Source organism: Plodia interpunctella, chromosome 16 (assembly GCF_027563975.2).
Source record: "Plodia interpunctella isolate USDA-ARS_2022_Savannah chromosome 16, ilPloInte3.2, whole genome shotgun sequence".
Classification (NCBI taxonomy): domain Eukaryota; kingdom Metazoa; phylum Arthropoda; class Insecta; order Lepidoptera; family Pyralidae; genus Plodia; species Plodia interpunctella.
The window spans coordinates 1,584,647-1,611,865 of record NC_071309.1 but is presented as its reverse complement, the minus strand read 5'-3'; the positions used below and the strand labels follow the sequence as shown (position 1 = coordinate 1,611,865).

Genomic DNA, 27,219 nt, shown 5'->3' with positions numbered 1-27,219 from the left:
AAATTCATTCATGTAATCACAACGACAGACCAAAGTCTTAATTAACCCAAAGCAAAATCTTCCTTAATTCTAAATTTATCTTCTCGTACACCACCTCGCAGAAATTCAGATAAAGTTAATTGCCACTGATAAAGTTTTATAACAGCGCGCGTATTATTTTATTATTATGTTGTTGAATGCTCAATATATTCTCTTCGTCTGTTAGTTTGTACTAGGTGCGGGCGCAAAACGACGCCCGTGTCTTGCGTTGACATCAATATTACAAAAAATAAAACAATATCGCGACTAATAGAGAACCCCCTCCTTGTTTGGATATTACAAAAAATACAACTCTTATTTAGGCCAATCGCATATAAATAAAAATTATATACAAATGATTGTAATTATAAAAATAAAGCATTTTTTTTAATTTATTTTATGGCAATAAAATAATTCTATAAACTAACAGTGTATAGGTACTATTAGATTATTTTATACCTAATTAGGTAGTGCTTGTGATTAAATATAATAAAAAAAATATTTATAATATTTATAAACAAAATGGAAGACAAAAAAATTAAAACATTAAGTGAAAATGTCGAAAATAGTGAACAGAACACGGCTGATTTGGAGCAAGCACTTTCTCTTGTAGGTAAGTGTGTTATTCATTTCTAAAAAAAAACATGAGGTATAAAATACTATGAACCAATAAAAAAATAAACAAATTAAAATAGATTAGAAATACCTAATAACAAATCATATCGTTAAGAAGTAATAAAATAAAAACGACATAAATTGTATTATAAAAGCTTAAACATTAATAGGTATGTAACTAAATAATAACAAAATAATACTAAGTATTCTTGACCGCATTAATCATGTAAGTATAATTAGAGGTTAATTATCTATCCGTAGCATTAATATAGGAATAAACAGGTTATGAAAATTAATTAATCTTCATCCATCTTCGAATGAATAAACCATCGAAGCAAGCCATTTTTACATAATTTCAGGGGCCCAATTCTCACGCAATTGAAGTTAATCATCAATTTCCTGTATTTTTTTTTTCGATGATTTTATATAAATTTACAAACGAAAGTTCGCTCGAACTTTTTGGCGGTGATTTTTGTTAATAAATTTAGTAACAGTGAAAATATTGGAGAGAACTGGTGAAGTGAACTTATTTACTCAATAGTGAGAGTCGGACCCAGGTTCAATTCAACCTTAGGAATTCTGCCTCTATATTTATATGTGATGATGACGTCATCATCACCATCTGTAGCCCTTCATCTGTATATATCCTACTTCCTACTAATATTAAAAATTCGACAGTTTGTGAGGATGTATGTGTGTATGTATGTTGTTACTCTTTCACGCAAAATCTACTAGTTTGTCTAATTGACATGGTCTTTTAGAATAGAAAAGCATTTATTGGAATTCAAACAAACAACTAACTTTTTTTGTAAACTCAAAACTTACAACAAAAAATAAACGATCCAAACACAAAAAGACACAAACTTGAATCTATAATTTTATACGAAGTGAAACGATTAAATCCGAATCGTTTCAGTATTCTCGTATAATAGGAATAACATATGGTCTAATTCCCAACATTAACGTACCTAACAGACACCAAGAATAAGAAAGTTGACGAGTTTTACCATGGAACTTATTCTGTAATAGAAAATTAAGGTAAGGCTAAGACTGTCGTCGAACAGTTCGCCAAACTTTGGCGAAATCGGTACACATAGCTGGTTTTTCATAGCGGTAAATAAAAGCACTGATACTAACTATGCAATGTTCACGCATTCGAGTCGGCATGTGTCCGAGTTCAGCGACAGTGTGGAGCTGGCATTAGGATAATAATCTTACGTTAGAAATCAATACAATACTTGAAGTGGTATGTAGTACTTATAAGGAGATATAGTTTACGCAGGAGGCAAGATGTGCCATGACTACGATAAAAGTAATTAAATAACTGGTCAAGTGCGAGTCGAGCCACGCTTAATGTACATACATTACGCGTGGCTCGACTCGCACTTGATTGGTTCTGAAAGTATGTCTTACACAGGCATATACATTTATACATACAATGACAGAGATATGTATTTAGTTCCAGATTTACATAACTAACCACTATGACTAAGTGAGTTTAATTATTACAAAGTAAACTAAACACGATGTAGACAAAGAGCTTAAAATTGTTATATCCACGTCTTTGATGTACATACCAATTTTTTTAAACCCTGACGCAAAAAGAGTTTTGCGTCGGGGTTTAAAAAAATTGGTATGTACATCAAACACGTGGGTGTTAACGTCTCTGTTTATCTGTTTGTCTCTGTTATAAGTTTAACGTCTCTGTCTACCTGTGTATCTGTCTGTGTCGTAGCTCTCAAACGGATGAACCGATTTTCGTTTAGTTTTTTTTTGTGTCATAGATAATTTTATCCCGAGTGTTATTAGCCGTGTATCATGAAAATCGGTTCAGCCGTTCAAAAGTTGTAGCAAAATGAATATTGTAAGTCGGGGGGTTTTTAATTTGTCGAACAAACTTGTTTTAGTATCAATGTATCATAGGTATAGGTTCTCAATGTTTGGTTGATTACGTGGCGCGCGCGGCTACGTTGGAGCAAACTAGTTGGGCATTCCAATTACTTTTGCGTTATGATTAAACAAATTGGATCGTTGAGCATAGAAAACAGTTGAATAAAACGGTTAGTTGAAATAACGCCCACGACTAATACGTACTATGATGTAAGTGTTACACAGATATTGAAAATTCTAATTTTTATAATTGTGTGTTTAATTTTTGTTAAAATACCAGGAAACATAGATTTATTCGTGATTTTTCTTTTTTTTTTTTCTTTCAGGAATAGGATGGTATAACCTGAAGTATTGTCTAGTGCTGGCCCTGTTCCTTATATCGGCTATAGTGGAACCGATTGGGTATTCCTATGTATTACCAGCGGCCAAGTGTGATCTCCACATGACAGATGCTCAAAGAGGGATTATCGCCTCAATTCCTTATATAGGTTTGTATCTTGATCGAAAATACGGGTCACTCACGAAAAGTCGACTCTAGTTATAGAAGAACTTTTTCAAGAGTGCGACTTGGCCAAGGTTCCCTCGGCAAAGCTCAAGTCACGTGGGTGACCCGTATTAATTTTTATTATTAATAAAATTATTAATTCAAAATTCAAAAAAAATCAAATTCAAATCATTTATACAGAAATTAGACCTTCATAGGCACTTCTTCTCGTCAATTTTTATATTTATAGTTATTTCTCACAAGCTACAAACTACTGGCATTTCGGAACGACCACTGCTAAGAAATGCCGAAAGAAACTCATTTGAACATTGTTGAACATTGAACAGGTTGGTCTCTATCATGCGAGATCGGCTTACATTTCTAATAATATATAAATGTACATAGTCAAAAGGTATATCAAAACAGGTTATGATTGTGATCAGAGTGCTGATTATTATATATATATATATATATAGTATTTATTTCACATCGATATATATATATATCGATGTGAAACACAATTTAACAACTATATGTTAGCCCGGGGCTTCGCGCCCGTGGGAATTTGGTGATAAAATATACCCTATAGCAATTTTGGATAATGTACCTTTCTAATGGTGAAAGAAATCGGTTCGGTAGTTTCGGAGATTATCCGCCTCAAACATACAAACCCACAAACGCTTACCTCTTTATAATGCTATCATTATAAAGAGGACTAACGTGTGACGTCTATACGATTATAGACGTCAATTTCTCAGTGTTCGTCAATATAATAGGATAGATGACTCATTTTTAGTTAAATGCATATTCGAAGGCCCTTATATCATTCACAGTCCACATCGAGTGTTTCATCGACTGAGCCCACTGACGCAAAAGTATAAAAAAAAAGTTAAAAAAAAATGACAACGAGTAGCTCAAAGCATCGTAATATTATATTGATGTCTGCATGTAGCTGCAATTACTTTAATGGTAACGATAAGATCGATCGCATGGCACACATCAGCGGGGGATTATTACGCGCCATTACGTTATTTAATAAACAACAATTTTGTTGTAATAATAAATCAATTAGATCTGGAAAGAGAAGTGAAAGATGGAATTTTTTATTATTTCATATAATTATTCTAAATTTTTAGATAGGTTACACACATTAAAGAATAAAAGCGAAATTGTCTTTCCCTTGTTATTATCATTGCTAAGAAAATAATTGCGCATATCTAAGAGTCATGGTAAACGCCCGTAATGTTATAAAATGATGTCACAGTTAGTCAAAGAAGGACGTAAGTGTACGGTAATTTTTATCTTATTATCAGTGCAATAAATTATTGTGCTGGAAGTGTGCACTGTGCAGTTTTCCAGAGGCGTGAGTAACGACAGCCTCGTAAAAATATTGCAATAAAATATTGAATGTTTTAAAAAACATCGTGACAGATATCAAATTTAAAAAAAAATCAGGCTTGTTCCACAATGGGTTAATAAGGTATACATGAAACTGTGTTTTATGTTTATTGAATAACGTTGATGTTTAGTGTAATTTGTACCGTACTCCGATACTAAATAAATAAATAAATATATTAGGACAAATCACACGGATTGAGCTAACCCCAAAGTAAGTTCGAGACTTGTGTTATGGGATACTAACTCAACGATGCTATATATTATAACAAATACATATATAGATAAACATCCAAGACCCGGGCCAATCAGAAAAATATCATTTTCCATCATGACCCGACCGGGGATCGAACCCGGGACCTCTCGGTTTAGAGGCAAGCACTTTACCACTGCGCCGCCAAGGTCGTCAAAGTGATTCCCATCCGTCCTTTAGATGAAGACATTTTATGTATTCTGAGATTCAAGATGCTTTTGGAAATGTATCTCATTCTTAATATAAGGGCTAGGTCCTGTTGCTACGTTGCGTCGTAGCCCGGTGCGGCTCCGTTGTTTCCCTTAGGTTGACATCGACGTACGTCGAATCTCTATACCATTTCTGCGTTGTCGGAGGATGATTGAGTGATCGCGATCTAAGTAGGTTTATTTTTATATAAATATTTCATCTTTACATACGTAAAATAAAAAAACTAAATTAAACATTTAAGATACTCCCCTCCGATCCATCCCCACTTGCTCGCATCCCCTTATCTGTTAGAAAACAGCTGACGACTTCCAAAGGGCTACACGCACATTTTCCCGTTGAACACTCTCGATTAAATTCTCTTCCAAATAAAAAACCTACATCAAAATCGGTTCAGCCTTTAGGCTGCTATAAGTACGATGCGACGGACAGACATTCTCCCAGTACCCTTCTATAGTCGGGAGTTAAAAAACAGCCATGTCAAGCACTTAATACCACTTTTGACACCTTTAATTTATGATAATAACAATAAATTACATTCCCACTAAAACCATTACAATCAAGATCATCTTTCTTGAAAGTCGTTTCAAAATTATGATAATTACACCATTGTTCCCGTAGTTAAATGGTCGACACGCCCGCAAGTCGATCACGGATTTTAAATCGAAGGCCGCATATTTAGCAGATCATTCGCAGAACCGTGGTGCTAGCACTAGTATTTGCGAGAACTTTATCTTATCTATGTAGTCTCTGCCTATCCCCATGGGAAACAACTGTGATAATATGAATATAATCTTACCTAAATGTACAAAATTATGCAGAAAGATCCACCAAAATTAATTCTTCGATCTCGGAGATAATAAAAACAATTGAACGACAACAGGATCGCAATCCGATCGGCCCGATCGATCGGCAAAATGAATATACACTAGCTTTATTTTTTTCTCGTAACATCCGTTTTTACTGTTCCAAAGTGAAAAGTGGTTCAATTTTTTAATAAATCCGTCAAAAATTGAACCAATTCACAGGCACTTTTTTACGTCTGTCATTGGGAATTTAGGGAAATCAGCTGAAAGCTGTTGCTCGCCCAGATGCCCAGTAGTTGAAGATTTATTGATAAACAGCGCTTCTATATATCTTAAACTATTAATTTTCCATATAAATTTTAGAGGTATCGATACGGTTAGGTCCGTTCTCGCCAATATTCGTGCTAGCCACGGAAAACATCGTGAAATAATCACAATTGCTTTTCTTATGTAGTAACCGTGAGATCTACTTGCATCAGACACGATAATTAAATTCACTACACTAGATAAAGGATTTAATATGATGGTATTAAAGTTATACAAAATGTAGTCCAAATTTTATAACAGATTCTGGTGGTCACAGTTTTCTTCATTATCATTACATAGTATAAAACAAAATCGCATCCCGCTGTCTGTCTGTCCGTATGTATGATTGTATAATTCTTCATTGAATATACTTAGTTACTGATATAGATGACGACAATATAGTTTTGGAAATTTTTGTCTGTCTGTCTGTCTGAACGCGCATCACTCGAAATCTACTGGACCGATTTGCATGAAATTTGGTATGTAGGTAATAAAATCAATTATCCAGTGTAGCATAATCTCCTGTGGTATTTATATTAATTTCGCTATACTTGAAATATTAATTGGTATAAAATGTGATGGTGGCGTTAGATACAACAAGCCTTGACAGCAAGCTTTGACGACCTCGGTGACGCAGTGGTAAAGTGCTTGTTTCTGAACCCAGATTCGGTCCCCGGTCGGGTCAAGATGGAAAATGATATTTTTCTGATTTTTCCAAGACCCGGTCATCTTGAATGTTTATCTATGTATGTAATTTTGTTATAAAATATAGTACCGTTGAGTTAGTATCCCATAACACAAGTCTCGAACTTACTTTGGGGCTAGCTCAATCTGTGTGATCTTTATATAATATTTATTTATTTAAGCAAAAACAATTTTCCAGGCATAGTAGTGACGTCATTCCCCTGGGGCTACCTGGTGGACACCCGGGGCAGGAAGAAAGTCATAATCGCCAGCTCCCTCACGGTCGGCGCGTTCGGACTACTAGCTGGCTTCATGCCAGAGCTAATCAGCTTCACTATATTCAAGACTCTTGGAGCTCTATGGTACCAGCATATTGGCCCACATTGTTTCGTAGAAAGAGAAAGTTATAGACCTCGTCATAAATTTCGTTTCGCTCATCGCTCATACAAAGAGAAACGCGTATTTAGATATACTTACGAGATTAAACGGCAACGTCGAATTTATCCCTTTAAGTGATGAGTGAATCAAATCTAATCATTTATTCGGAGATTAGACGTTCACAGGCACTTTTTCACGTAAATTTTTATATTAAATAGTAATTTCTCACAAGCTACAAACTACCTACCGTGGTGGCAGAGGTCCAGGGAAAGGAATATATGTATACAATACAATATATACAATTGAATAACAATTAAGAAATGGAAGGTTTTTAAGAAAGATATTACGATCATCCATAGCCGGAGAGCATGCATAGGAGTGCAGATTATAGAGGAAGCGAGTGAGATTTGACAGGATCGTGGTAAATGGAAATGCCTAGTCTTTGCTTAATCTCGCAAGGCAAATATGTTAACACATATACATATATATGTTGGTTGTGGTCTAGAGCTGCACTGAGAAAGGATTTTTCATAATTCATCCTCTAAGGGGGTAAAAAGGGGGGTTAAAAGTTTGTATGGGGAAACCAGATTAGTTAGAGTCTAAATATTTCACTGAAGGGAAAATCACGGCGCAATCGCGGGCAGAAGCTAGTAAAGTAATAAATATTTCCGATTATTTTGCCAGTCTAGCGTGTCCGGCTGCCGTCCCATACACGTACATCGGAGAGATCATCCCTCAAAGACACAGGGATATAATATTATCTGTCACGAATTCCCTGCAGATTTTGGGCTCAGCTCTTGTGCCATGTAAGTATTAACGAGATTCAGCACGAACCTTTTAAATTATAAAGGTATATAAAATAATAATAAATAATAACATAAAGACCTCCTTTTCTATTAAATACCCGCATCCCTTCTAATCCCCGTTGAAGCGACAGATTGCAAATTATCTGACGAGAAGCGAATCTGCCAAACCTTAATAAAACACAAACTAATACACATAATATTAGCCATGGATTTAGTAAGTACTTCGTAGTACAGTAAACAGCACATCAACCTACCCAAATTCGTTGCAAACTCGCCGCAATTACCACGCCATAAAGGGTGATGCATCATCTTCATGCAGGGTAACTTGATGTGCTGTTGACTGTACCTACTAATTCCATGGTATTAGCACTGTGTCATTTTTCGAAGTGAAAACTTCTTTAGCGGCGTTGTGCACTTTTTGTGATGGGTAAAAAAATGTTAAACTCGCGTCGGGACACGTGACCCTGATCGAAAATTTGTAAGACGTCAAAAGTGCACAACGTTAATATTCAAGTTTTCACTTCTGCCGGCACTCCCGGAGTGCAACACGTTCCTTTTTTACTCTTTCAGTGCTCGGCTACGGAATACTTCCCCTCGAGTTCCGCACAAGCTTTGGGGCATACGATTTCAGATCATGGCGACTTCTAAGCATAGTGTACTCTTCTATGTTCATCCTAGCTGCGTTCCTGTTGAGTTTCGGCCCAGAGAGCCCCAAGTACTTAGTCTCCCAAGGCAAATATGATGACGCGCTTAAGATCTTGCAATATATGTATGCAGGGAATAAAAGAAAGTCGCCCGATGTTTTTCCGGTAAATAATATGAAGAAAATCGCATGCTCACAAGTACAATCAAAATCACATCAACCTACCGAATCTCATTGCGAACTCCTGCCTCTATTACCGCGCCATAGAAGTTCATGGTTCTATTCGAATCGCCTAAAGGCATCTGACGTAACTTCACTAGAAACTATTTAGTACCTAAACATTAATTCTGTAAAAAAAATATGCTATACTAGCTGCGCCCCGGGGCTTCGCTCCCGTGGGAATTTGAAAGTGTCCTATATTTTATTCCAGGTTATATTCTACCCGTGTATCGTACAGTAGATTTTGCGTAAAAGAGTAACAAACATATCCTTATATATTATACTTACGCATATATAATATTAGTAGGATATAATACATTTTCAGATCAAAAAGCTGAAGGTTATACCCATTAACGAGGAAGAGAAGCCGAGTTTCTTGCAATCGCTCAAACTTCAGACGGTCCCGCTGTTGCGTCGCCCGTACCTCAAGTGGCTGGCACTGAACGGATTCCTGCTCTTCGGCATATGTAGTGCGTGAGTCTTCTCTCTCTTTACTACCTATCTCTTTCTATCCTCACATCGGATGCGTCTGCAGCACATCATTCATGACTTGTATATTTCACGACCTCCGTGGCGCAGTGGTAGTGTTTCTGAACCGTGAGGAAAATGATATTTTTCTGATTGGCCCGGGTCTTGGATGTTTATATCTATATACGAGTATGTATTTGTTATAAAATATAGTATCGTTGAGTTAGTATCCCATAACACAAGTCTCGAACTTGCATTGGGGCTAACTGATTTGACTTGATTTATTTTTAAGACGCCTGTGGATCGAAAGGTCCCAGATTAGAATCCTACTCGTACCAAATGAGTTTGTATACCAATCTGACTCATTCATAGTTCTCATAGACCATCACTTGCTTTCGGTGAAGGAAAACATCGCGAGTAAACCTGCACACTGGTTGATCATTAACGTGCGTGAAATGGAGAAGGCAATGGCAAACCACTCCATGAATAGTGCCAAGAAAGTTGTGTGTTTCATTCCACGTAATGACCACGACCCTCAGCCATGAGGAATACGACCATGAAGAATTCGTAGTTACATACTGACAGTGTGAACCTACGCATACAAATTTAAATATGCCGTGCCGCAGCTCCAACGCGTCGTGCTGCAGACGCATCTGGTGTGTGTGGCTGCCTCAGGTACCTTCACCATCATCGGCCTCTTATAACCCACTGCTGGGCATAAGTCTGGGCATAGACCTCCGACCTTTCTCAAGTCATCGACCCATCTTGTCTTCGGATGCCCTACGCTTCGCTTGCCATCTATAAGCCACCACTCTGTTAGACCTTACTCTATCGTCACATTCATTGTGCTCCATTTGAGCTCCATAACACGTTTTCCTTTGTCTTGAACCTCAATTAAATTCGTTTATTTGCTCAAATGTAACAGACATTACATGTTATCCAGTTCCGGACCTCAATTCAATTGGTTTATTTGCTTAAATGTAACAGACATTACATGTTATCGAGTTCCGTCACATTACCTTCATATACAGTTGTCTATTTCATTGCAATAATCCTAATAATCTTTATTACTAAATAAGACGACGTAGCATTGTAAATATTATATGTACTAATTTATATCAAGTTGAAAGCTAATCTTTGCCACCGTCAGATGAACAAACGAATTACAGAATAACATCGCGTATGATAATGGTAATTATGATAATATTATCTACCCACACGTTGCGCGAGATTACGCAATTTTTTTTAGCCATTGATGTATATTTGCGTTGTGATTTAAAAAAAACAGAATGCGATATTATTTTGCGAACTCCAGACAAAAGAAATGAAAACAGACGAATGTCAATAAAATCCATCTAATATAAATAGAATTAATAATGCCAATGTATAAGAAATCACCGTATTTGTAATGATTTTCAGACTGAATGGTCTATACATGTGGGTGCCTGACGTGCTGAACCGCGTGCTGACTGGGGGCGGCGGCGGACTCACCGCCTGCGGCGTCATCGGACAGAGATTCAATGAGGTAAAGCTTGTGTCTATACAAATCCTACTTATATTATGTGTTGTGGTTACTGTTACACTGTTTTGTTACATCAGATTTTTTTGTCGTCAGTAGTCCCTCTATAAGTTCCTTCGGAGGATCAAATGATAATTTTTGCCACGGTAAATTTTTCAAGAACCACTGAGACCATAGACAGAGAAAGCTTGTTTTCTTTGTTACACCTATGTCTGCAAAATCGGATTTCGATTAAGTTTGATAAATGGGTAGAATATTACCCGGAATACGTAAAGCTCCATATAAAATTATAGTTTTAATATTTCAAAAATAAAGTGTCTGATTTAACTTATTTGTAAATAGCCATTTACTAAAAACATATTTCGATGAAATGTACGGATAGGATTACACCTATTCCAAGTTACAATGTACTTTTGTGTACGGAACACGGTAGACAAGGCGTAGATATAGGTAAGTGTAAAAAAACGTTAAACAAAGCTGCAATTCTTTCGAAAATCCAGACATTATATTCACGTAAACAATTATTTATTTCTGATTATTTATCAGTTCTTCTAAAGCGTTAATCATGATTTAAGTTCTCGTATCAACACAAAAAAATTACAACTTCACAAATGTACATTTCTTTTTCAGACAGTCGACGAAACAATCTGCGACGACACCATAGACACAATGACTTTCATTATCAACTCGATAGCCAACGTGAGCTGTGCCTTCATAGCGTTAGCTATCAGTCTATCTGTCAAGTTTCTCGGGAAGAAAGTCCTCGTGATCTTAGTCTATATTGTCCTTGGCACGTTCTGCGTGTTGATCAACCACGTGACTCAAGATATGCTGTTCGCTGTGTTACTATCCTCGTTAGCTTTGACTGGGTTGGCTATTGGGCCGGTCAATGCTTTCTCCGTTGAGATTTTCCCGACTAATCTTAGGTAAGTAACATGCTTTTACAAAAATACCATTTTTGACACAAGCTTTTATTGTCATAAATGAGATCTTATTGTATTCAACGCGTGACAAATAAATTATGTTCATGAAAACCGTTGAGGAGTATCGTTGGGAGCCTCCTGGAACCATGATCCAAGGGTACTTATAAGATGCGGACGTTTTCTGCCGTGTAATGTGTATCTTCACTACATAGTATAAAACAAAGTCGCATTTCGCTATCTGTATGTATGCTTAGATCTTCCCAGGGACAAGTTTCGAGTAGGACGAGTAGTCCCCTGACTCTTTAAAACGAGTTTGGTACTTTTGCGCGCAAATTTCTTTTCGCGCAAGTGATGGCGCGCAAGTGTCTTTTGCGCAAGTGCCTTGCGCGCAAAAGTACCAAACTTGTGCGCAAAGAAACTTGCGCGCAAGAAAGGTGCGCGAAAGACACTTGGTCTTTGTCTTTCGCGCAAATATTTTTCGAGCAAGTTTCCTGATACGCTTTAAAACTGCGCAACGTATTTTTTATAGATAGTGTGATTTCTGAAGAATATGGTTTCACTCATCATCGATCATTGCAGTAGTCATCATCATATCGAGTGTGTTATTGCTAACACTGATGTAAGATTTTATTCAAATCGCCTAAAGGCATCTGAAATGACTTTTTACGACTACTTACCGCTATCTAGTGGCAGGTAGTCGTATTCACACTAGTGAACTAAACTGTCCACCAGTGTGCAGGTTTCCTCACGATTTTTTTCCTTCACCGGAAGCAAGTGGTGGTCTATGAAAACTACTATACACGTCAGATCATCAGTCAGATTGGTATACAAACTCATATGGCACGAGTAGGATACGAACCTGAGTCCTTTCGATCCACAGGCGGGTGTGTCAACCATTACACTACCACCGCTTCATCAGATCAGTAGTAATATTTAGAAATCGATGCATACTTCTAAATAATAATATATTATAATCAGCACTCGGATCACAATCATAACCTGTTTTGATATACCTTTTGACTATGTACATTATGTACTTTTATATATTATTAGAAAGAAAAAAAAACATTGTAAGAAACAATAATGGTAAGCCGATCTGGCATGATAGGGACCAACACTGTTCAAATGAGTTTCTTTCGGCATTTCTTCTCAGCAGTGGTCGTTCCGAAATGCCAGTAGTTTGTAGCTTGTGAGAAATAACTATAAATATAAAGATTGACGAGAAAAAGTGCCTGTGAAGGTCTAATTTCTGAATAAATGATTTGAATTTGAATTTTTCTAAACAGAGGCATGGCAGTGAGTCTAACAATGATGGTTGGGCGCACGGGGTCGATCATAGGAACGAACGCAGCAGGGGTCATGATCAACACAGTTTGCGAAGCCACCTTCTATACCTTCGGCGGATTGTTGATACGTAAGTACTATTCTTCTTCACAGTCGTATTCCTCATGGCCGAGGGTCGTGGTCATTACGTGGAATGTAACACACACAACAACTTTCTTGGCATTATTAATGTAATGGTTTCCCATTGCCTTCTCCATTTCACACACAAGATAATAATAAATAATAATAATCAACTCATAATCAGTGTGCAGGTTTCCTCACGATGTTTTCCTTCACCGGAAGCAAGCGGTGGTCGATGAGAACTACATGAGTCAGATTGGTATACAAACTCATGTGGCACGAGTAGGATTCGAACCTGGGACCTTTCGATCCACAGGCGTCTTAACCATTAACCTACCACCTGCTAACTTGTGTGTGAAATGGAGAAGGCAATGGCAAACCACTCCATTAATAATGCCAAGAAAGTTGTTACGTGTGTTTCATTCCATGTAATAACCACGACCCTCAGTCATGTAAATGTAAATGTATGATCCGGAATCGACGGCTGTTACTGTTACAAATTAAGGTGAATTTTTATTTTTATTTTTTCAGTTTGCGGCCTGGCATCCTTCCTTCTACCGAAATCAAAATCGAACCCACCTACAATCAAAACAGTTACAGACACCACACATCTATAATTCTGGAAACATTTAGCCAAATTCCAAATACATAGTAGGGTAGCATACCCTTAATAGGGTACCGTACCCTTAATAGGGTAGTTTAGCCATTTGTGAAACTTGTATGATAGTTAAAAGAGGCGTGTATGTCTTTTTATGCAGACGCGTTTTCAATGCTTCTACGTCTAAACGTGAAAAGTTTATGAGTAAAGACCGACGACCGCACACCAACCTACCCAAATTCATTGCAAAATCTCCGCTATTGCGGCGACATAAGTGTCATACAGGGTAACTTGATGTAACCGACATGTTACATATTGACAAGGATATCTGGCTCAGTAACGGCGTCGCTACTGTTTAATAAATTTGACAAATGATATTAAAATTTACTTTGAACCAAATGTACTTGAGACAATAAAGTTTTCGATATTGATCAATAAATATCCTTGTCAGTCATAATCAATCATCATAATAAATTGAACAATCAAATTAACATATTAATTAGTTATTTAATTATATTTTTATTTTGTTACGATGTTAAATATAATATTACTATTTAACATCGTATATTAATTTAATATTAATATATGATGTTAAATATATTATAGAAATGTGTTCGAGCAATACCGAATGTTAGTGAATCTGTGATTGTAAATTTTTATCGGAGATTAAAATAAAGATGATTTTAAACATTGTTTTATTTGTGTAAAATATTTTAAATACATTTATTTACATACTTATATAGAAAGTATAGACATTTATATACAAATATACAGGAATGGTAATTTTCAGTTTTATATCATATTATTTATCTGTATAGAAAATACCCGATACCCGATGATGAATAGTTAGTGTTATGCAACAAAATGCACGTTTTAGTTAACAATGTCGATAATTTTGACGCGCTATTGATATGAAAACTTTTATCGATCTGAATATAACAATGTTATTCTGATAGCGAAACAATACATGTTGATTTTGTGATAGACAGCAGTGACTAAGCTGTCTTTTGTTGAGGTTATACAAAATGAAGGCTATACCTATATAACCCATTTTTTATTTAAAAATAATACTAGTTATATAGCACTTATAACTTAGAAAAATGTTTGTAAAATAATTAGTACCATTTTACTTAGTCTGTCAAGTTTCTTTAACCATGTATAAATTGTGTATAGAAATAAATATAATATCTCTCTTTAGTATGCATGTCATGTTCTTGTTGAATATTTGAAATATAAGTACAGTCGAGCGGAAATTAACCTATCCATATTCATTGCACTTTCGCTATAAAGCTCTACGCGAGGTATCTTGACATACGACTATACATAGACCATTCATCGTCCAACACATTTTTCAATGAAATAAATAAAATTAACAAGATACATATTGCACATTCAACAGTTTTAAAAAACCAAAAAAAATAAAATCTTCGCACGTCAAAACACGCACGCAGATCAATTACCTGCCAGTGTTTTATAAAAATCAAACAAAGAAAATAAAGAAAAAAATAACATACAGTTAATCAAGGCTTGCTCTTCGCGTATTTCTCCAAATAAGCTTCAATGCCATCTCTCCCCACTCTCCCGTCGATAAGTTTGAGTGACATGGCGAACACTTCGGCGGCTATGTCCCGGTCCCCGGCAAGCGCGGACTCCTCGCAACAGAAGCAGTTGTTGAAGTACAGCCCCGTGACGCCGTCGAGATCTGCGCACGTCGCTACATACACTGTGGTAGCTGCTGCTTGTTGCTGAAAAGGTAAACATAGGTATTATTTTTTTTTATAAACAAATCACACCGAGTTTGCCCCAATGTAAGTTCGAGACTTGTGTTATGGGATACTAACTCAACGACACTATATTTATCACATATCATATACATGTATATATTTATATTAGTCTTGAATGTTTAATCTGAAAAATTATTCTTCTATGTTGACCTGACCGGGATCGAACCCGGGGCCTCCATTGTAGCAGTCTGGCGTGATGACCATTAAGCGACGGAGGTCGTCAAAATATAAATAGTAGGTACACATAAAACGATCACAAGACACGAACGACCGAGAATGAGATGGGCGCGACATCTGTCAAACCAACAATGTTTAGATATATATATATATGTATATATATTACTCTTTCTTTCTATCTACTGAACGGATTGTTATGAATTTTGGTACACGGGTAGAACAACACATAGGATACTTATCATCCTGAATTCCCACGGGAGCGAAGCCCCGCGGCTAGTAAGAAATAATTACCAAAGACTTGGTGAAAGGCTTCGCGAAGATAGCCAGCAGTCTAATGAAGAACCAGGACTTGAAAAAGTTGGTGTGCACCATATTGCCCGGGTGGAGCGAGTTTACTAGTATTCCCTTATTTTTCCATTCTTCGCTTAACATCTGGAAATAATACAATACATACTATATAAGTAATTTTATATTTACTGTCATTATCGTTTTACCTCTTTAAAATTATTGAAGAATCTTAAACAAGTTATTCTTCAAATCAAACATTAAAAAAGTCGAATTTGAAATGTTGGGGATATTATGAAAATAAAGAAAAATGGCGCGAAAAGCACTTGAACTTGACAACTTGATGCTACTGATATTTTTTTTGTTTATTCCCTCATTTCATTGAGGAGGCAAAGGGTACTAGCCCATACAGCCAAGTCTTTTGTAAAATATTGCTACTGACGTATTCTTGACACTAATCCTTGACACTAATAATGCGGCCAGGCTAATCAAGATGGCGGCTAGATTAATGTTGGCAACAAGGAAATATCACTCAGATTTTTTTAAATTTCGGAATATACCCATTCTCGGAATTACCCAATGCACCTTATATCATTATTGTAACAAATGTTGACAAAACAAATAAAAAAATAAATAACGGAAGAACCTTACCTTAGCTGTGATGATATTAAACAATTTGGAGTTGTTGTAAGCCATCATGGCGCCGTAAGTGTCCTTCGTCATGCAAATGTTTTGTTGATTGAACATATTCTTCAAACTTGCGTGTCTGGAAATAATATCATACTTATATACTATCTCGTCTTTATCCCTTGCGGTGTATACAGAGACTCAAAGGCCACGGCTTTTCGGATATAGTGACAAATATAGCTTAAGGAGAATCCATGTTGACGCTGTTACTCCGCCCTAAAATAGCAAATTCAAATTCAAATTGTTTATTGCTTCCTTAATGTCAAATACAGGTCTTCATTATAAAATTAGTAGCAATTAAGGACCCTGACGGGCGCTGCAATGGGAGAAGGGCCACATTTGTCGATGTTAGAGAACCTTTGTCAGTGTAAAGTGACATTATTAACATGAATAAATTTTATCTATTAAATTTAATCATTTTTGATAAGTATAAATTACTTCATGTTTCATCTTTAGGCATAATCTATTATCAGTCATACATTTTTGATAAGTCAATAATAATAATAATATTAATAAAATTAATGTCAAAAGTTCATCCTTAAGTAAGTATTTTAATTATTTGAATTAATTTTTATTGTGTAAATTTATCTTCTAAATATTCATTAATTGTGTAATAACATTTATTAATCAAGATTTCCTTAACTTTTTGTAAAAACGTTTTGATATTTTCTATTTCTCTAACGGCGTTTGGGAGTTGATTATAGATTTTTATAGACATTACTAGGGGGCTAGTTGAGTGGAGTCGGAGGCGTGAAATAGGCAGCTGCAACTTATTTTGATGTCTGAGTGTGTATTTGGTTACCATATCTTTCCGCGATTTGAAAAACTCGGGATATTTTCGGGTAAATTTGCATGCTTGTAGGATGTATATACACGGCAGAGTTAGGAGTTTGTGCTTTTTAAAATAAGGTTTGCAGCTGTCCGTTTGTTGTGTATTTGTAATTATGCGCACAAGTTTCTTTTGTAGGGTAAATATTCTATCACAGTCGGTTCCGTTGCCCCACAAAAATGTACCATAACTAAGCCATGAGTAGGCATAGGCGTAGTACGTGATAATTGCCGTTTCAGCGTCAGTGGATTTTTTTACCTCTCTGAGAGCATACGCGAACTTAGATAGTTTAGCACATAGCTTTTGGATATGCGACTTCCAGTTTATATGGCTATCTATGTTTAAACCCAGAAGAGTAAATTCATTTACTACCTCCAAGTTCATCCCATTGAAACTTATTTTAACATTTAATGATTGTTTTTGGTATGGATGGAAGACCATTAATTTTGTTTTCAAATAATTTATTTCTAAGTTGTGCTCATTCAACCAGTTTGACGTTTTTGTAAGAATGTTTATAAGTTGTTCGTGTAGATTTGTATTATCTTGAGCAGATGTTAGGATCGAAACATCATCGGCAAATAGGACACAGTGCTCTTTGATTATTTTTGGAAGATCGTTTATATATACGAGGAACAATAAACACCCGAGAACGCTACCTTGTGGTATTGAGAAATTGACTGGTTTACATTTTGATCGGATAATTTGGACCGTGCTTGTTTGGTGGTTAAAATACTCAATTTCCACGTACTGTTTCCTATCTTTGAGGTAAGAATGAAACCATTTGTGGGCGATTCCTCGTATACCTATGCCATACAGTTTGTCCAGTAGGACATCATACTGAACCTTGTCGTATGCTTTGGTCATATCCAACAATATTCCAATGCCATATCTACCCTCGTCTAGCGTTTTTAATATTTCTTGGATGTATTTAAACACTGCCAAAATGGTCGAGCGGTTTTTTCGGAAGCCATTCTGACACTCATCAAAGAGTTTGTATTTTTCGCAGAAACTATATACGCGATCAGCTACAGCTTTTTCAAAGATCTTAGAAGCCGTCGGTAGAAGTGCGATGGGGCGGTAATTGTTAAGGTCAGTCTTTTTGTTCTTCTTGTGAACGGGTTTGATGACACTGATTTTCAGAAGGTCGGGAAATATTCCTTCGTTTAATGACTGATTGATTAGAATAGTAAATGGTAAAGTTAATTCTTCCGCGCATTCCCTAAACAGATTTGGGGGCAGTTCATCTATACCGCGACTTCTTTTATTTTTTAGGTTTTTAATAATTTTATATATTTCTTCGTCATCTACAGGGCGGAGAAATATGCTATTTTCTGTAGGGCAGTATACAGTACGTGACGTTTTAATTCCCGTGCGTTGTTCGCCTATACTTGCAAAGAAATCATTAAACTTATTAGCTATTTCCACTGGGTCAGTAATAGCTGTTTTATTTATGTGTAATTCCATGTTGTGTTTGTCTTTTATAGGTTTTTTATTTGTACTCTCATTGATAACACTCCACATAGTTTTCACTTTATTAATTGAGTTTTTAATTCGTTTTTTATAGTACATCTTTTTTGAGGTGGATACTGTTTTTTTTAATATACATTCATATTTTTTATAATAGTTATTTAATATTTCATCATTTGTTCTTAAATTAAGAAGCTTTAAAAGTCTTTTATTTTTACACGATTTTCTTATTCCTAAAGTTAACCAGTATTTTTTCAATGTTTTATTTATTTTAATTTTTTGCTTTGGTATGCTTTCATTTAGAATATGTATCATTGTATTATGGAATATTTCATAGTTATTATTTATATTTTCATGTTTAAGAAGGAGTTCGCGCCAATTTATTTCATTTAATTTTAGTTTAAATGAGTTAATGTTCTTTTTATTAAATATTCTTTTTTCGGTATACCACAAATATTGTTTAAGTTTGTGTTTGGTTTTCAAGCTGATGGTCGTAGCAGCATGCGCGGAAAATCCGAGTTTCTCTACTTTTGTACCTATTATACCATCAAAGTTAGTAAATATTAAATCTATGCATGTCGTAGCACTATTCCATATCCTCCCCTGGATGTCTTATGAGACAACTAAGCCGTATATAGCCTAGGCAGATGATGGGCAAGAATATTCCTAAGAAGAGTTGAAGCAGGCGGTCGGTACTAAAATCACAGTCGAATTTTCTGGACTCCATGTCTCACAGCCCCGAACTCAACCAGAGATGAGAGAGAGCCAGAATCCAAATTTTTTAACACTTACCTATGAGACTCTGAAGACACGAACACCACTCTACTACCTTTCCTCAATAGTGGTTCCAACAGCAACGCCAGATACATGTGACTCAAGTGATTGACTTGGAATGTAATTTCAAGCCCATCCTCAGTTTCAGTGTATGGCATGCCAAATACACCCGCGTTTAGGATCAACATGTCCAAACGACTGAAAAGGTATTAAACTTTGAACTAACGTTATTACAAAAAAAAACTTTTTTCTATACTTTGATAATAAAATATAACTTGATCATAATGACAGATGTCAAATTGTATGAAAATAATACATCTCCGTCGCTCTCATTTCAAATTCTATGACTCAAGTATAAATATTTCAGGATCTTGTCGTAAAGTTTATCATAAAAATCTTCATAGTTGATGGAAATTAATTTACGACACGTATGGTGTACCGCAGGGTAGTGTGATGGGTCTCTTTTATTTATCCAAAAGAAAACCGTCCCAATCGAAAACTTTAGTGGGAAGCCACTAAAGTTAGAGACATATGGCCTTTAACGTTAGTAAGTAGTTAAAAATAGAGTAACAAACATCTCTCATTCACAATATATAATATTCATAATAATATTATTTAATACTGTAACTCCTATAGCTAGAGACTCAAAAGTGGATATTGACGTATATTTTTTCCATTTCGTCTTTGTTTAAACCTTACTAATATAATAAATGCGAAAGTAAGTTTGTTTGTTACCTCTTCACGGTCTTCTCAAGTCAACCAATCTTCTTGAAGTTTTGCATACATGTAGTGTGGAGAAGAACAGAGGGAATAATATAAACAGAGGGAATAATATATTCATCCCGGAAAAATAACTGTTCCCGTGGGAAATTTACGCATACGCATGCGAAGAGCTAGTAGGAAATAACTGGGAGTAACTTACTTAGAAAAAACAGTTTTCACTTGAAGCGCGCATCGCCTTACACTCTGTAAAGACGCCAAATCTAAGTGAATTGCTTTTAAATTGTCTTCAGAGGCCTTAGTCTCTCTCACAATATCTTCAATAGCCTTCTGTGTAGCCTCCATGTCCCTGTTAGCAAACAACACGTTGCAGCCGTGGCGAGCCAATGACTTCGCTGTCTCAAAGCCTATGCCTTGATTACAACCCGTTATAAGCGCATATTTCCCGGATAAATCAACTCCGTGGAGTACCTGCAAAGACAATTTTTTGTCAAAAACCCAGGTTAGACATATTATTAGTCTTTCAAATCAAATCAAATCAAATCAAATCAAATCAATCATTTATTTGTCAGAATACAGATACAATCAGGTGGTCATGATATATATAGAACATGCATTCTGCCTTATAGGCGTACAAATATTTAAGTCAATTAATAAAATTGTCAATAATACTAAAAAAATAATAATAATATAATAACAATATCAATAATACCTCAAATTAAATAAGATAAAATCAATTTAAAATTAAAGTGTCAGTAATAACAATGTCAATAAAAATAATATCTCAAAACAAATAAAGTCTAATTAAAATGTATATTGAGATTTGATTATACTAAAAACTTTATCGAGACCTTACTGTTGCCTCCATTGCAGATACTCATCAACAGAATAGAAACATTTTTCTTTGAGCCACAACTGCAGTGTTTTCACGAACTTTTTTATCGGAAGTGTTTTAATATTGTTCGGAAGCGCATTGAATAATTTACCACACATGGCGTAGCAGCTTTTGTGGTAAGAGGCTGTTCTTGGTACTATCGGTAACACTATTTTATCCGGGTTTCTTGTATTTCTAGGATAAATGTCTTTAGCTTTCACAAACAAGTCCCAGTTTGTTTTAACAAATTTACAGATTTCAAAGATATACAAACATGGCAGAGTCATAAGGTCTAGATCTTTAAATAAAGGTCGACATGAATCCCAAGGAGCTTTAGTACATATTGCTCTAATACACTTTTTTTGTGCTATGAATGCTCTATCTACTTCACTAGAATTACCCCACAATATAAGACCATACTTTAGAACTGAGCAGACATATCCATGGTATGCTGTCAAGACTGTACCCTTTGTTGATTGTTTTGCCAGTCTCCATAGAACGTACACAAATCTATGAAGTTTTTTGCAAACTTGGTCTACATGAGCCTTCCAATTAATATGTTCATCCAATAAAATACCAAGAAAGGTTGTTTTGCTAATGTCAGAGAGTATATGATTATTATAATTTATATTCAATTTGTCAACTTTTTTCTGAAAATAATGAAATTGCATTATACTAGTTTTTGTCAAATTTATTTGTAGATTATTGTCATTTAGCCATTTTGTCACTATGTCTATTGTATTTTCAATGTCAATTGGATTTACTTTATTTGGAGATTTAATTAATATAGAAATGTCATCAGCATACAAAATACAAGGGTGTGATATTTTATCAGGTAGATCATTAATATATATGTTGAACAATAATGGTCCTAACACACTACCTTGTGGAACGCCATATTTATTTATTTTGTATGACGATTGGCAATATCTAATTTCCTTGTTCCAAGTCATATTCGACATTTCGACACATTGTATCCTATCTTTTAAATAAGTTAATATCCAGTTTAAGGCCGGTCCCCGAATCCCATATTTTTCTAACTTTTCAAGTAAAAGTTCATGTGACACTAAATCAAAAACTCGGGTCATATCGAAAAATAGAACTGTGGAAGCATGACCCCTATCATTATTATCTATTATTTGCTTAATAAGATTGTAAGCAGCCAGTGTTGTCGACTTTCCTTTCGTAAAACCATACTGCTCTTCAATTAACACTTTATGTCTATTTAAAAATTCTAGCAAATGAACTCTAAAAGCTGCTTCAAAAACCTTTGAGAAGATAGATACTAGTACTACTGGTCTGAAATTGCTAGGATTTGTTCTATCTCCCTTTTTAAACATTGGTTTAACAATTGATGATTTAAGTATATCAGGAAAGCATCCTTCAGAAAACGATAAATTAATGAGGTATGTGAACACTGAAGCAATTTCATCTGAACAAATTTTAACTATACGTGTCGAAATCCCATCGAATCCAACCGCATTCGTGTTCTTTAATGCCATTATTATTCTTTTTGTATTTTCCTCATTGATAGGTTTGAGGAAAATGCTATTACATTGACTGCCATTACATGTGTTGCGTGTAATATTATTTTTATGGGTCAAATTTATTAAATAATCGTTAAAAGCATTGGCTATGTCAGTAGGATCTGTTAATTGCTTTCCGTCTAAATTAATTTTATTTATGAAATCATGTCTAGTGGTTTTTTCAGATTCCTTCTTAATTAAGGTCCATGAAGCTTTACATTTGTTACGTGACTGTTTTATAAATTTCCTGTTATGATTTTTTATAGAAGAGTCAATACAACGTTTTAGTAACTTACTGTAATGTACATATTTCTGTTTTTCCTCATGAGATCTACCCCTATAATATTTATAACGCAAATATCTTTTTGTCTTACAACTCTTCTTAAGCCCTTTACTAATCCATAAATTTTTACAAGCTCTTTTAGAAATCTTTACTTTTATTTTCGGAAAGCACAAGTTATAAAACAAAGTAAATAGTTCATTAAATTTATTATAAGCCAAATTTAGAGTTGTTGCATTGTAAACTTCTGAAAATGAAAGATTATTCATGCAATGTCTGAATTTTTCAATATTTTCATGAGAGTAATCTCTTTTATAAATAAAATAATAATCATTGGGTTTTAATTTATGTCCTATAGGAATACTTATCATTTGTGCAGTATTATGATCTGATAAGTTTAGGTGAAGTAACTCTCCTATACCATTACTGACATTACTAATAATATGGTCAATGCAAGATTCACCTCTGGTAGGTTCTTTTATGTGTAAAATCAGATTAAAGTTGCTTAACATATCTAAAAACTTTTGTATACTGGTATTCGACTTTCGAGTATTTATGTTAATATCTCCCGCTAGAATATTTTTTTTTGTTTTAAATTTATAGCGTAACTTGGTCAGTAGGATTTCCAGTTTATTTAGAAAAACATCCACATCTGAATCTGGTGTCCTATATATCCCAATCACTATTATGCTTTCCGTTACTATGTGTATACCACAACATTCAAATACACTATCCGCTGTGATTTCATCATACCTTAAGTAATTTGTATCAAATCCATTTTTTACAAGAATACAGACACCGCCTCGGTTTTTGTTATTTTTCCTATAGTATGTTGACGCCAGATAAAATCCATTTATATTAACTAAGCTTTCACAATCCCCTGTTACAAAAGATTCAGTTATCACTATTATCTCAGGCATTTTTTGTAGCTTTTCCAACTCAGTTAAATGGATTTCAAATAGGTTGCTTTTATTGATTAATCCTGCCATGTTTTGATGAATTATTCTAAAAAAAGTTCCATCTGCACTTTGAGTTTCGAAAAAACTTATTTTCAATAGTAGAAGGTTGGTTGCTAGTATTTACTACATAACTAGATGCTGTATCAGTTTGTGTGCTTTGGTCTTTTGATATATTTCTATTGATTATGCATACCCTTTCCTGTCCATAGCTTATATTTTTTCTGAAACCTGATATATGCCTGGGCCCTGCTTGTGTTTTTTTTACACGATTTAACATAAAAGGTAAATATTTTATATAGTAGTCATACTTATCTAAACATGAACTTATTTTACTACAGATATTATTTAATGAATTCAAATCATTACTGAAGTCAACAAAAATAGAATTTGAGAATTGATTACATATATTTTTAATAAGATTATTTAACTTATCTTCATTTAAGCTTATATTTTTAACAACTTTAAGGACAAATACAGTACATGATATTGTTCTTAAAAAAGCACTTAACTCAGTCATAACTTTCATAGGATTTGTGTCATGTTCGCCGACACATATAACGACCCTATCTCCTGAAGAAATCTCGAATAACTTACATCCTATTAAGATGTCCTCAGTCTTCGCATTAGGTTTTATTATAGAAATAATGTTATATTTATTATAGGGATTATGAATCCTGGATTTTATGAGTGATGATGCAATTCCACTGCATTGTTGACCGCCGAATATAAATATATTTTTTTTTACTATTTCTGTATTTTTCTCAGAAAGGGTTTGTTTTTCAAAGTTTTCTTGTACCAATCCTTTTCCTGTGTTGTCATGTATTTCCTTTCTCCTCTGATGTGAGTCATGTGATTTGGATGAATTATTCTTTCTTATTGAATTATTATCTAACGGGCTATCCGAGAAACTATCTGCCAGTCTGCGACGGATGCTATTTTTCCTTTATTTCCTGGTTGGGGACGCCAGCACGAGACGGGTGATCGGTCCTCTCAATCTGGGACCATTTCCCTCAGTTCTCCATGGTCAAAAATTTTGATTGTAATCTCTCTCTGTCTCCTCTGAGCATTTTCTGTCTGCTTCCTAAGCCAGGATTTGTTCTCCTACTTCTCGTAGCTTTTATTCTCCACTTCGCACGACTTCGACGTAAAAACAAAGAAGAGACGCCTTATTACCGTCTAAGTTGTGTGACGATACGCGGGGCTGAGCCAGAAGGGTGGGGTAGCGTTTCCGCCTTGGCTCCGCCCTTCATAAATATGTGGTGCTTATTTCATTTCCTATTTGGTAAACGAAATAAGTGCACCTTTCATAGTACACGGGAGTTATTGATACACGGGACCTCCTCTATATTTGGTCTGTGGTTGTAATGTACGATGTAGGTATATTCATTTTCATAAACTAGAATCAAACAGTGTGAAGGTACCTTATTTTTTGTTTCGGCAATCAATATCTCAGTGTCAGTTGCAATAACTAATAATAACAATGATTGGCATGTTATTATGTCGATATGTTCATTGTCATAACACTAATGTTAATTGTATAACACTGTTTGTGTCAAAATATAGTGGAGAAAAACTTGTTTCACAATAATTAATTTTAGAAATCAATTAATTCAGTGATAACATTGGAACAATGTTTGAGATCTTAACTAATTTTATAAATGCAAATTAATTTTATTTACTCAACCAATCTTCTGGAAATTTTGCATACATGTAGTTTGAAGTACTGACAGAGTGATGAAATGTTCCCGTGGAACTAATAATATTGGATACTAATAGTTGTAAATTTGTTTTACACTAGCTTTAGCCGTGGATTCATCTGTGTGAATTTTCACGAGTTGAATGGTTGATTTTTGGAACTATAGATAGCCTATGCCCTTTTCTGTACTCAAACCACATCTATGCAAAATTTCAAGAAGATTGGTAGAGTAGATAAAGTGAGAAGAGGTAACAAACAAACTTACTTTTGTATTTATAATACTTCTAGAAAAAAGTGAGGTGAAATTTAACTTGCAAGATTCAAATTCAAACATCAGGACAGATGAAACTAAATAAAATTTACTACTGTCACTAGAGAACATATAAAACATTATATTTGTAACATAACATTATTTATTTATGCATGTATTTATTATCTAAGTATTTTATCAAAATTAAAATTCCAACAATACAAGGAATATCATTCTAGATAGTCCACCCACATTGATCAAGACATATTTACAAAGTTTATAAAAAATTTTGGTAATTCCAAAAATACATTCAGGTAACAATTAAGTAGCATAACTCTTTGTCCGTTATCCATCCAATAGGAAGGTCTGGGCCTCAGCAGTGGGAACATTAAAACAGCTGTTGATGATAAACTATTTCCCATATTGTTATTTCAGTAATGGAAAAAAAAAAAACATGTGTGACATAGCATTTTTCTGTCACACGTTTTTTCCATGTCTCTATCTATAGCTTTTACCATTACTGAAATATCATTTTTTGTGAAGCTTTCTATATATCATCATCATTTCAGACACTTTTTGAGCATTGTGCTGGCTATGCACTATTGGTGAACTCAGAATAACGCTGATACTAATAAATGTACATTGCATAGTTTGTATGACAGCTTTTATTTAGTCCAAGGAAAAATCAGCAGTGTATGTCAAAATCTGGCGAACAGTTTGCCAGTAGTGTATAGCCAGCATAAGCCTCTCTTCGCTTTTCCCTAACAATTTATAGATTAATATTCATACCTGAAAAGCTGTAGAAGAGCCATCATACTTCTGCCGAAAGTCATGAACATGCTTTTTCTCTTCTTTAGCGAAAGCAAGTCTCGGATCAATGTAAGTTTTGTCCCCAGTCTCCTTGTGAACATACAATGTTTTCCCCTCTTCGTCTATAGTTTTAGACCACCCAAATGGCAGCTCCTCAGGAATCACCTTCTTACGACCAGTCCTTGGATGGGTCCATTGAGTTTTACTGGTACATGTACTGGAATAATACGTTGTTGATATGAACAATACGACTTTAACACCGACATGCTACATTAGAGCATTTTCAACTAAGATTTTGCAACAAAATATACATACTTAACGAAGTAAACATTGCCGTCTTCCGTAGATTTCTCTTCCCAACCTGGAGGTAGTTCATCTTCACTATCGGAGTCCATTATATTATGCATTTTTAGTCTTGTAAATAGTGTTGTTAACGTGTATCGCATGTACCACTACCTAAATATTAGATAGGATAACAATCAACA

At 34.9% G+C, this 27,219-nt stretch overlaps 2 protein-coding genes across 3 annotated transcripts; one reads left to right on the top strand and one right to left on the bottom strand.

The window, feature by feature from the left end:
- Positions 1–21: 21 nt before the first annotated feature.
- On the top strand, positions 22–13,672 carry LOC128676399 (solute carrier family 22 member 16-like). Of its 2 annotated transcripts, none has more exons than XM_053756491.1 (10): positions 22–631; positions 2,850–3,011; positions 6,858–7,020; positions 7,721–7,842; positions 8,413–8,651; positions 9,030–9,178; positions 10,592–10,697; positions 11,322–11,617; positions 12,901–13,028; positions 13,550–13,672. In XM_053756491.1, exons 1-10 carry the CDS (start codon positions 541–543, stop codon positions 13,633–13,635), a joined length of 1,542 nt encoding a protein of 513 aa, XP_053612466.1. In that variant the 5' UTR covers positions 22–540; the 3' UTR covers positions 13,636–13,672. The 2 variants fall into 2 exon arrangements, with proteins under 2 accessions (XP_053612466.1, XP_053612467.1); XM_053756492.1 differs by lacking the exon at positions 22–631 and adding an exon at positions 2,583–2,733.
- Positions 13,673–14,809: 1,137 nt separating this feature from the next.
- On the bottom strand, positions 14,810–27,211 carry Wwox (WW domain containing oxidoreductase). Its single transcript, XM_053756493.1, has 7 exons — positions 27,050–27,211; positions 26,714–26,951; positions 20,542–20,810; positions 19,638–19,817; positions 16,514–16,628; positions 15,869–16,009; positions 14,810–15,361 (listed from the first exon to the last, which is right to left on the bottom strand). Exons 1-7 carry the CDS (start codon positions 27,178–27,180, stop codon positions 15,137–15,139), a joined length of 1,299 nt encoding a protein of 432 aa, XP_053612468.1. The 5' UTR covers positions 27,181–27,211; the 3' UTR covers positions 14,810–15,136.
- Between the last annotated feature and the right edge of the window lie 8 nt (positions 27,212–27,219).

Coding starts and splice junctions, on each gene's coding strand:
- Wwox (XM_053756493.1), bottom strand. CDS start 27,180: ATGCGATACACGTTAACAACACTATTTACAAGACTAAAAATGCATAAT. Junction 20,811..26,713: donor GCTCTTCTACAGCTTTTCAG/GTATGAATATTA, acceptor TTGTCTTTGCAG/GTACTCCACGGAGTTGATTT. Junction 16,629..19,637: donor GTGTCTTCAGAGTCTCATAG/GTAAGTGTTAAA, acceptor TATTATTTCCAG/ACACGCAAGTTTGAAGAATA.
- LOC128676399 (XM_053756491.1), top strand. CDS start 541: ATGGAAGACAAAAAAATTAAAACATTAAGTGAAAATGTCGAAAATAGT. Junction 7,843..8,412: donor GGGCTCAGCTCTTGTGCCAT/GTAAGTATTAAC, acceptor TTACTCTTTCAG/TGCTCGGCTACGGAATACTT. Junction 9,179..10,591: donor CTCTTCGGCATATGTAGTGC/GTGAGTCTTCTC, acceptor AATGATTTTCAG/ACTGAATGGTCTATACATGT.